This window comes from Dendropsophus ebraccatus, chromosome 5, assembly GCF_027789765.1.
Source record: "Dendropsophus ebraccatus isolate aDenEbr1 chromosome 5, aDenEbr1.pat, whole genome shotgun sequence".
Lineage (NCBI taxonomy): Eukaryota > Metazoa > Chordata > Amphibia > Anura > Hylidae > Dendropsophus > Dendropsophus ebraccatus.
In genome coordinates, this window is record NC_091458.1 from 161084535 (window position 1) to 161096787 (window position 12253).

Below are 12253 nucleotides of genomic sequence, written 5' to 3' on the forward strand. Positions count from 1 at the left end.
GGTGGAGCAGTATGTACCTCTGCACTGTGGGGTTTCTGCTGTATCGGGGCTTGTTTGTACTTTACAGAAATATTATTACCTGTACATCAAAGTTCTGCTATTTACACAAACCTGGCTTCAATGGAGTGAGCGGCCGGAGCTGCACGCTCCATTGTGTGTACTGACTGGGTTTTCACCTGTCAGTACACTGAAGTGCAGTTGCAGAAAACTTACGTCAGTTTCTCGTGGCGTCGCTAGGGATCCCAGTCGGAGTGTATAATATGTGTATACACTACGGCAGGGATTCCCTTAGAAGGCAGCACAACGTGAGTTCCGTGGGAATCACGGTCGTTCTAACAACGGCCGTGATTCCCACGGAACTTATGTTGTGTAAACATAGCCTTACCCAGCATTGCCGGCTTGGTTTGTGTCACATATAAAACTTCAGTGTGAACACCTCCACCTGTGTTTGTTTTATCCCTCGTCGGCGTCATAACTCGAGTTTGGAGACAGATCTGGCCCCTCCCCCATGATAATCCATCATAAAGATGAAGTGACTAGAAGAACATGACTGCAAAGGACCAGATAGAAGATTATAAGAAATACTAGGAAAGTTCTGATGGATTCGTGTACAACCAAATGTGAGGGATTGTATCAGGCCTGAAAATCAAAAAGAAGGAGGAGTCAAAGCTGATGCCAAGTTACTGAGGTTGAGTTGTGGAGACAATAGCAGCATTGTTACCCCGAGTATAGTCAGTGACTAGGACGGGGTCATTAGAATGGGCTCAGAGAGTGTAAGCGGGAGATGATGTGGGGACATCTAATAATAACCCTGTGCTCCCATATAGGAGTAGGCCCCCTGTGCTCCCATATAGGAGTAGGCCCCCTGTGCTCCCATATAGGAGTAGGCCCCCTGTGCTCCCATATAGTAGTAGGCCCCCTGTGCTCCCATATAGGATTAGGCCCCCTGTGCTCCCATATAGTAATAGGCCCCCTGTGCTCCCATATAGTAATAGGCCCCCTGTGCTCCCATATAGTAGTAGTAGTAGTAGGCCCTCACTGTTTCCCCACACAATAGTTAGGCCCCATTGTTTCCCCACACAATAGTAATTTGCGCAGGCAGGCCCCCAGATGTAGCATAATATCCCCCATGTCATGAAGCAACTAACACCCCCAATGTTAGTTGCTTGAAAGAGCAGCCAATAAAATGCAGCACAATACTATACCCCTATATGCGTCCAACTTCATACAGAGGTGGGTGTGAATAGAGTAAGTATCATGCACCACTGGACTCTGCTGTAGGGAGATACCCAGGAAGGATTGCTATTAGGGACAATACCGTAGTTGTGCCGTGTTGGGGTTAGATCGGTGCACTGGGGGCAATAAACCCACCACTAGTGCACCAAACTGCCTCATTAGCATAGAAGATAAACTGCTGATGTGAGGTAATAAATGTACCCGATACACTATCCCCAGCACCCGGTACACTATCCCCAGCACCCGGTACACTATCCCCAGCACCCGGTACACTATCCTCAGCACCCGGTACACTATCCTCAGCACCCGGTGCACTATCCCCAGCACCCGGTACACTATCCCCAGCACCCGGTACACTATCCCCAGCACCCGGTACACTATCCCCAGCACCCGGTACACTATCCCCAGCACCCGGTACACTATCCCCAGCACCCGGTACACTATCCCCAGCACCCGGTACACTATCCTCAGCACCCGGTACACTATCCCCAGCACCCGGTACACTATCCTCAGCACCCGGTACACTATCCTCAGCACCCGGTACACTATCCTCAGCAGCCAGTGTCTTACCCTCAGCAGCCGGTATGCTATCCCCAGCAGCCGGTACGCTATCCCCAGCAGCCGGTACGCTATCCTCAGCAGCCAGTGTCCTACCCTCAGCAGCCGGTACGCTATCCCCAGCAGCCGGTACGCTATCCTCAGCAGCCAGTGCGCTATCCTCAGCAGCCGGTGCACTATCCTCAGCAGCCGGTACACTATCCTCAGCACCCGGTACACTATGATGATACTAAACTGGGTAAAGTAATCACCACAGAGGAGGATAATATCATATTACAGAGGGATTTGGAGAAGCTAGAGGCTTGGGCGGAGAAATAGCAGATGATGTATAATGTGGATAAATGTAAGGTTATGCATTTGGGCCATAGAAATAATAAGTACAGTTATGTGCTAAATAATAAAACACTGGGTAACACTGCTGCCGAAAAGTACCTGGGGGTATTGGTGGACAGTAACCTCATCTATAGTGATCAGTGCCAGGCAGCAGCTGCCAAGGCTAATAAAATAATGGGATGCATCAAAAGAGGTATAGAATAAAGATGAAGAGCATAGTTTTGCCTCTTTATAAATCACTGGTCAGACCACACATGGTATATACTGTATACAGCATAGGGCACCGGTATATAAGAAGGACACAGCTGAACTGGAGCGGGTGCAGAGGAGGGCCACAAAGGTCACTAAGGGAATGGGTGGGTTACAGGACCAGGACAGGTTATCACGCTTGGGGTTATTTACACTAGAAAAAAGACGTCTTAGGGGCGATCTGATCACAATGTACAAACATATGACTGGACAGTACAGAGATCTTTGTAGTGGTCTCCTTACTCCTGACCTGTAACCATGACTAGGGGGCATCCTCTACGTCTAGAGGAAAGAAGATTTCATCATCAGCATCGACGCGGGTTCTTTACTGTACGAGCGGTAAGACTGTGGGACTCTCCGCCACATGATGTTATCATGGCTGATTCATTATATAAGTACAAGGGAGGCCTGGATGCTTTTCTTGAACAATATAATATTACAAGTTATGGGCATTAGATTTCTGGTGATACGTTGATCCGGGGATTGTTCTGGTTGCCATTGCAGTCGGGGGAGGGGGGGGGGGAGTTTCTCCCTGTGGTGGGGCAGTTGTCTTCTGCCCCATAGGGGTTTTTCGCCTTCCTGGATCAACACAGTAGGATTTTCCTAGGTTGAACCTGATGGACTCTTGTCTTCTTTCAACCTTATTTACTATGTTACTATGTTACTATCCCCAGCACCCGGTACACTATCCTCAGCACCCGGTACACTATCCTCAGCACCCGGTACACTATCCCCAGCACCCGGTACACTATCCCCAGCACCCGGTACACTATCCTCAGCACCCGGTACACTATCCCCAGCACCCGGTACACTATCCTCAGCACCCGGTACACTATCCTCAGCACCCGGTACACTATCCTCAGCACCCGGTGCACTATCCCCAGCACCCGGTACACTATCCCCAGCACCCGGTACACTATCCTCAGCACCCGGTACACTATCCCCAGCACCCGGTACACTATCCTCAGCACCCGGTACACTATCCTCAGCACCCAGTACACTATCCCCAGCACCCGGTACACTATCCTCAGCACCCGGTACACTATCTCCAGCACCCGGTACACTATCCCCAGCACCCGGTACACTATCCTCAGCACCCGGTACACTATCCCCAGCACCCGGTACACTATCCTCAGCACCCGGTACACTATCCCCAGCACCCGGTACACTATCCTCAGCACCCGGTGCACTATCCCCAGCACCCGGTACACTATCCCCAGCACCCGGTACGCTATCCTCAGCACCCGGTACGCTATCCTCAGCAGCCGCTGCACTATCCTCAGCAGCCAGTGCACTATCCTCAGCACCCGGTACACTATCCTCAGCACCCGGTACACTATCCCCAGCACCCGGTACACTATCCCCAGCACCCGGTACACTATCCTCAGCACCCGGTGCACTATCCTCAGCACCCGGTACACTATCCTCAGCACCCGGTACACTATCCCCAGCACCCGGTACACTATCCCCAGCACCCGGTACACTATCCTCAGCAGCCAGTGCACTATCCTCAGCACCCGATACACTATCCCCAGCACCCGGTACACTATCCCCAGCACCCGGTACACTATCCCCAGCACCCGGTACACTATCCTCAGCACCCGGTGCACTATCCCCAGCACCCGGTACACTATCCTCAGCAGCCAGTGCCCTACCCTCAGCAGCCGGTACGCTATCCCCAGCACCCGGTACGCTATCCTCAGCAGCCAGTGCGCTATCCTCAGCAGCCGCTGCACTATCCTCAGCAGCCAGTGCACTATCCTCAGCACCCGGTACACTATCCCCAGCACCCGGTACACTATCCCCAGCACCCGGTACACTATCCCCAGCACCCGGTACACTATCCTCAGCAGCCAGTGCCCTACCCTCAGCAGCTGGTACGCTATCCCCAGCAGCCGGTACGCTATCCCCAGCACCTGGTACGCTATCCTCAGCAGCCAGTGCGCTATCCTCAGCAGCCGCTGCACTATCCTCAGCAGCCAGTGCAGTATCCTCAGCACCCGGTACACTATCCTCAGCACCCGGTACACTATCCCCAGCACCCGGTACACTATCCTCAGCAGCCAGTACGCTATCCTCAGCAGCCGGTACACTATCCTCAGCACCCGGTACACTATCCTCAGCAGCCGGTACACTATCCTCAGCAGCCGGTACACTATTCTCAGCACCCGGTACACTACCCTCAGCAGCCGGTGCACTATAGGGACGTATCAGCCGGTGAGATGCTTCTAGTTCCCCTTTAAGACGCCATATTGTTTGGATAGTTAGTGCCTCAGTCCCAGACTCCCCGAGCGTCCCAGGAAGAAGCTGCTTCTCCAGAACTTCTTCTTCCATTATATTTGTATTATATTGTTCGCTCATTTGCATTTAGGAGAAATGTTGTAATTACACATCCACCAATGATGGGATTTGGCTCTTTTTATGAATCCTCTCGATTAGTAAGCAGCTTTTTGATGCCGAAAGGTGTGAGCAGAATTTTTTTTTTCTTGCCTTAAATAAGCAGCCTGTATGGGAAACATAAAACTTTCTAGGAATCGGCTGGAGGAAATGAAAGGATCAACAAGAGCGAGGGACACTGAGACGGGATTGTTCCAGACTGCAGCCGGGTTTTCACGAGCGTGCAGGAAATTACACTCATCACGAGCTGACGATGCAGAATTGCTGATGACGATGACGATTAAGAAGACGATGATTCTAAGTCCTGTCTCAGCATAAACAATACTCACTATGGGCAGCATGTCAGATGTCACACCCACGCAGCGAGGAGTGAGCGGCGGCAATGAGCTCTATAAATCAGATCCAGCACCGCGAGGGTTGTTTTTTTATTATACGTACAGTTGACATTGAAACGTCTCTAGATTTACAGTCACCCACGGGAAGTAGAAATATCTGGATTTATTTAAAATTTCCGGTTACTTATGTATTTCTGTCATTTTTGTACATTTGTATATACACCTGTAATAGCTATGTCGTCTATCTCATCAGAAAGGTTCAATGAGAACAGCGTCATAACATAATAATAACATAATAATAACATAACATAATAATAACATAATAATAACATAATAATAACATAATAATAACATAACATAATAACATAATAATAACATAATAATAACATAATAATAACATAACATAATAATAACATACCATAATAATAACATACCATAATAATAACATAATAGTAACATAATAATAACATAATAATAACATAACATAATAATAACATAATAGTAACATAACATAATAACAACATAATAATAACATAACATAATAACATAATAATAACATACCATAATAATAACATACCATAATAATAACATAATAATAACATAATAGTAACATAATAATAACATAACATAATAACATAATAATAACATAATAGTAACATAATAATAACATAATAATAACATAACATAATAATAACATAATAGTAACATAACATAATAACATAATAATAACATAATAGTAACATAACAATAACATAACATAATAACATAATAGTAACATAATAGTAACATAATAGTAACATAACATAATAACATTATAATAACATAATAGTAACATAATAACATAACATAATATAACATAATAATAATGTAATGCTGGGTGTTGTGGATCCGCTGTGCCACCACTAGCGATGACGTAAGCCGCACCAGGGAGCGGAGTCTAAGGGGCCGCTGGTCTCCACCAGAGCCCGCCGCAAGGCAGGATGGACTTACTTACCCCCAGGTCACTACCCCCGCCTTGGCTTGCTAGTGGTGGTGGAGCTGGAGACTAGTCGGCAGATAGGCTGGAACTCAGCAGGAGGCTCGGCTGGAACGGAGACAGCAGTCAGATGGCAGGAACCTGGAATAGCTGAAACTGCTGGGCAGGAATATGCGGGCAGGGTACACAGGCAGGATACATGAAAGCTCAAACACACACTAATGGGAAGCATGTAGAGGCTCCAACACCTGTGGTGGGGCAGGGCTGCAATTTATAGGAGAACTGCAGAGCATCAGCCAATTAAGGTGCACGCGCTCCCTAGGAGACAGGGACGCGCTATTGAGCTGGCAATGAGCCGGAGGAGGAGGAGGAGCCCTGGCACAGAGCAGAAGTGACAGCGCGACCGCGGATGTGGCATATAACAACATAACATAATAATATAATAGTAACATAATAACATAACATAATAATATAGTAACATAACATAATAATATAATAACATAACATAATAATAACATAATATCAAGAACTCTTTGCCATGAAATCCACATGGACCTCAACTCCAAAGTGTTAATAGGATTATTAAGAAAAACGTACCTTTAGGCCGTGTTCACACGCAGTCAAAATGATGTCCGTTGTTATTGGGTGGTCGTCATTTAACAGCAAATAACATCTATTATTAAAACTATAACGGCCGTTATTTGCTGGTAAGTGGCTGCTGTCTAATAAAAACGTCCACCATCTTGATGGCGTGTCAACACGGCCTTAGGCTGCATTTGTACATTTGCATTTTGGAACTACAGAGAAAACACATAAAAAAGCATTATAAAGTACGACTACTTGGAGAACACACGTGTCCTTTTAGATTGCGGCCGATGACCGGCAGGTGACAAAACATGAGTCCCCAATCTTCTACAATCGTTCTACAATGCTTAGACTGACTGTTTAGGTTCTAGCCAACGTTATTATAAAGTGTATCGGGACCTTAAAGAGGAAAATGAAAAACATCAGGCAGGGAGTGCGAGAAAATAATAAACTCAATAAACAAATAATAAAATAGTAAACTCCTCCCTCCTTGTGCCTCCATAGTGCTGCGATGATGTTGCATCTAGGAGAGCTGCAGGACACTGGTGACTATCATCGGGATCCCGGAGCGGCTCTAGGGGGCACAAGGGTAGGTAAGTTTACATTGTTTATTATTTTCGCGCACCCCCTGCCTGCCGGCATTTTTTTCACTTTGGTGAGACTTCTCCTTTAAGTATGTAAGGAAAGAAACGCAGCAAAAACCCAAATGTGGGGACGGGGGCCTCTAACTCTTCTATAGCAAATCTGTGATTATTCTCTTTTTTTTATTATTAGAAATGTTTTATTGCACATGGGGAACATTTATTAGGACCGGCGTATGTGTACACCGACCTTGTATAGGACCGGCGTATGTGTACACCAACCTTATATAGGACCGGCGTATGTGTACACCAACCTTATATAGGACCGGCGTATGTGTACACCGACCTTGTATAGGACCGGCGTATGTGTACACCAACCTTATATAGGACCGGCGTATGTGTACACCAACCTTATATAGGACCGGCGTATGTGTACACCGACCTTGTATAGGGCCCCGCCCCCTTTTATTAAGGAGGTTCATAAATGTGTCCCATGGGGTTTTATTTAGTTTTTTTTTTTTTTTTTTTTTTCAAAATGCAGGATATCCAAATGTTTTTGCCCCATAGAAGTACAATGCATTCATTGTCCTTAGTTGGAGCCTCTTCAGGAGTGATTCCACTCTCCGGTCTTCTTCGGTTTGATGCCATAAGGTCTACATACCTGGATTTGGAGATTTTCTGCCATTCTTCTCTGCCCATCCTTACAAGCCCTCTCAGGTTGGAAGGGATCGTCTTTGGACAAAAAATTTCAGGTCTCTTTAGAGATGTTGTATCAGGTTCAAGTCAGGACCCACAGCACGATGCTGCCACCACCAAGTTTCTGATGCAGTCCTGATGTCAATGAGGCAGGGCCTAAAGTATTTGGGGGGGGGGGGTCCTACAGATTTACTATAAACAGGCAATGGAGCAGGAAATATCTGGCAAAGACAGTTAGCAAGGGCAGGAGGCTGGAACTAGTTACATTACTCATGCGTTATGTGGAGCACCTCATGGGATTTCATAAACAAGTTGACCTTTGATCCACAGAGACACTGATGTATGATTCATAGAGTCAGAGGTCACAAGGTACAACCAAAGGACTGGAACAAAGCTGTAAATTCAGAGAGAAGCATCAGTAAGAACAGCACCTGACGTACATTAACAACGGGACAGAGGATAAGAGACACAAGATTTGTTGATTGAATAGTAGCCGCCTCCAATGGTCCAGTATGATCCTTATTCAGGCGGAAATTTGCTCTGTAAATTTGTCCGTAATTGCAGATCCACAATTACAAAAAAATGTCGGGTCCATTGATTTCTTTTGGGTTATTCACACTATCTATAGTTTTATGGATCCACAATCCATTCCACAAAAACAATAGGACACGTCCTGGTATGGACCATAGCAATTAGCCAATAGAAGTCTACGGGATCCACAGTTTTGCCGATGTTGTGATTGTTTCATCCATAACGTCTGCAAAGTACAAATCACCTTTACAGATTTACAACAAATATGGATCGGGATACAGGTGGATTTTTGGTGGATCGCGGACAACGATTGCGGACATAATATACGGTCCTGAAAGATTACAGAATGTGCAAATAAAGCCTGAGCGTGCAACACAATATCTTCACAATGGAACAGTTATAGACAGTCAATTATAAGCAAAACAACATCATCCTTACACAAGGCTTCTGCAATTCCAAGTTGGTCACAACCCAATCTCGAGGTTCTCCTGAGATTCTTGGGTTCTGCAAAATATTCATTGGTTCATTAAACATTTCTTATTCAAGCCTTAGTTCCTCATCATCCTGATCGGCATAAGCTTCATGGTCAATGCCCTGGAAAAACAGCAGCTTCCTTTAGAGGGCACCAAATGTTCTTCACAAACCATAGAAATTAGTATTAGGGCTTATTCCCATGTCCTGTATTCTATGACATCTACAAGGTCTTGTAGTGGAGTCTATACCCATCTGACCTGATGTATAAATATCATGCCGGGGGTCGGGAAAGTGTTTGGATCTCCGCGGCACTGTAAAGAACGGGATTCTAGTTCTGCCCCTGGTTGCACTTTTGGGCCTCACTGCTGTATTTTGTAGACGAAAATTTTAAGTTTACAATTTTCTGTCTGCAATTCACAAAAATTGGTATCCATGTCCGTAGTATCATCCACATTGTCCATATTTTTTTTGGAAAGTGCTTGTAAAAAAGGGGGGAATGGTCAAAATGATGACACTTTTTTTGCGGACATTACGGAGGTAATATCCACAATGTTCCCACAAATACGGATCCCATAGACTTCTATTGGTGTGTCCAATGTGAATAGGCACATAGAAACTAATGGGATATTGGTCTGTAATTAAATTTTGTGGACATGTGGATGAGGCCTTATTTACAATCTTTAGCAGCATGAAGATTTGGCATTCTCACCACTCGGCCACATCTCATACAGACCAGCAGGACATGTGCAGTACACTGGTTTGAAAAATATTTGCTAGAATTTGTACCAAAAATGAAAATTAATTATTACAAGACTTTTCCCTAAGTAGATCCCTTATACCTTATTGCCCTAAGTAGATCCCTTATACCGTATTACCCTAAGTAGATCTCTTATATCTTATTTCCCTAAGTAGATCCCTTATTCCCCTAAGTAGATTCCTTATACTTTCTTCCCCTGAGTAGATCTCTTATACCTTATTTCCCTAAGAAGATCCCTTATATCTTATTTCCCTAAGTAGATCCCTTATACCTTATTACATTAAGTAGATCCCTAATATCTTATTTCCCTAAGTAGATCCCTTATTCCCCTAAGTAGATTCCTTATACCTTCTTCCTCTAAGTAGATCTCTTATACCTTATTACCCTAAGTAGATCCCTTATTCCCCTAAGGGTGCATTTACACAGAGATTTATCTGACCAAATTTTTTAAGCCAAAGCCAGGAATGGATTTGAAAAGGGGAGAAATCTCAGTCTTTCCCTTATGACCTGCTCCCTGTTTATAATCTGTTCCTGGCTTTGGCTTAAAAAATATGTAAGATAAATCTCTCTGTGTAAAGGCAACCTAAGTAGATCCCTTACACCTTCTTCCCCTAAGTAGATCCCTTATAACCTAAGCATATCCCTTATAACTTATTCCCTTAAGTAGATCCCATATGCCTTATTCCCCTAAGTAGATCTCATACATTATTACACTCTGTAGATTCCTTATTCCCCTAAGTAGATTCCTCATGCCTTCTTCCCCTAACTAGATCCCTTATACCTTATTCCCCTAAGTAGATCTCTTATACATTATTACCCTACCTAGATCCCTTTTTACCCTAAGTAGATCCCTTATACCTTATTCCCCTAAGTAGATCTCTTATACCTTATTACCCTAAGTAGACCCTTATACCTCCTTCTCCTAAGTAGATCCCTTAAATCTCCTTCACCTAAGTAGATCTCTTATACCTTATTACTCTAAGTAGATTCCTTATACCTTTTTCACCTAAGTAGATCCCTTATACCTTACTCCCCTAAGTAGATCTCTTATACCTTATTACTCTAAGTAGATTCCTTATACCTTTTTCACCTAAGTAGATCCCTTATACCTTACTCCCCTAAGTAGATCTCTTATACCTTATTACCCTAAGTAGATTCCTTATACCTTTTTCACCTAAGTAGATCTCTTATACCTTATTCCTCTACTTAGGTCCCTTCTTCCCCTAAGTAGATCCCTTACACCTTCTTCCCCTAAGTAGATCCCTTACACCTTCTTCCCCTAAGTAGATCCCTTAAACCTTCTTCCCCTAAGTAGATCCCTTATAACACCCTTAGATCCCTTATAATACAGCAAACATGAGCTGCTAGAACAAATAGTTAAACAAGGTCGGATAAGAAGCCCAAACTCTACAAATCCGGGCTACACGTCTCCCCTGTTATTCCTTTGGATGATGAGATTTATAGGCGGAGGGATTTGGGCAGGAGAGACATCCATGTACAGGCCGCTTGTCAGTCCCGGACATAAGATCTTAATTATTAGAAATGGTTTTTTTTTCATTGGGTTTTTTATGTGTCCAACTCAATGGCATTTTAATGGCTTTTTATAGGTTGTTTTACAGCATCAGTATGTGGCGGCTCAGGGCTCCTATATATCTGCACTCTGTACGGGTGACGGAAGGCCGCGGCTAATGCATGCTGCATGGAAGCTTTCCTCTCCGGTAGAACTTTCCCACAGTCCATACAGGGACACAATAAACGTCTCATTATCCATCATCCATTATCCAAGGAATCGCAATCACGTCGGTCTCCATAAACAGTGAGAGAAATGTGAACGGTGGAGGAAAGTGACAATTAGCAGCAGGTGGGCGGAGTTTTCTGCTTCTCATGAATATCCAGAACTACTGAGCTCATGCACATAATGGAGAGGACTACTTATTGTCCATGTTAGCCAACCCTGCTGCTGGATGTCATTTTCTCCCACCTTCCTGGTACATCCTGGCCCCGGCTCCTGCTCCTCTCCAATGGATTGGCCGTGTCTCGCCCCAGTCACTGAGGCGGGTACGTGATGTTTCAGGTGGGTGAGGCAGCGCTGCGGAGGCGTGGGGATGGGTGAGTATACATACTTTATCCCTCTGTCTCCTGATGATTCTTTTATGGGATTCTCCTGTGAATCCGTTCGGGTGAAAGTGAATCGGCTGTAGAATATTTTCCTTAGTATTTGGCTACTCAGTCATTTCTTTTCTATCAGTTATTCAGTTTAGGGCAGAGCGCTCAGAGACTAGGCCGGCTCCCACAACAGTCGTCCATGATCCCTCGGACATCAAAGATTTCTCCATACATTTGTATTTGGGTTCGTCCCAACTCGATGTCATAACCAGCAGAATTCCCATCATTTTGCCCCTGGCAGAAGTCAGAAAAACTCCACATTAATGGGCGATCTGAGCTAAAAGCCTTTATAGTGTATCCATCACCCTGACACCAGATCATGTGTTCTACAATGGAGCTCTCGTTTCTTCTCTCTTAGGGAGCGGAGCCATTAGTGTCA

The 12253-nt window shown here is 45.0% G+C and overlaps 1 protein-coding gene across 1 annotated transcript; it reads right to left on the minus strand.

Annotated features, from left to right (window-relative positions):
- Window positions 1–1339: 1339 nt before the first annotated feature.
- On the minus strand, window positions 1340–4710 carry LOC138794220 (autotransporter adhesin BpaC-like). The gene is made up of 2 exons (XM_069973002.1): window positions 3034–4710; window positions 1340–2023 (listed from the first exon to the last, which is right to left on the minus strand). Exons 1-2 carry the CDS (start codon window positions 4708–4710, stop codon window positions 1340–1342), a joined length of 2361 nt encoding a protein of 786 aa, XP_069829103.1.
- Window positions 4711–12253: the final 7543 nt, after the last annotated feature.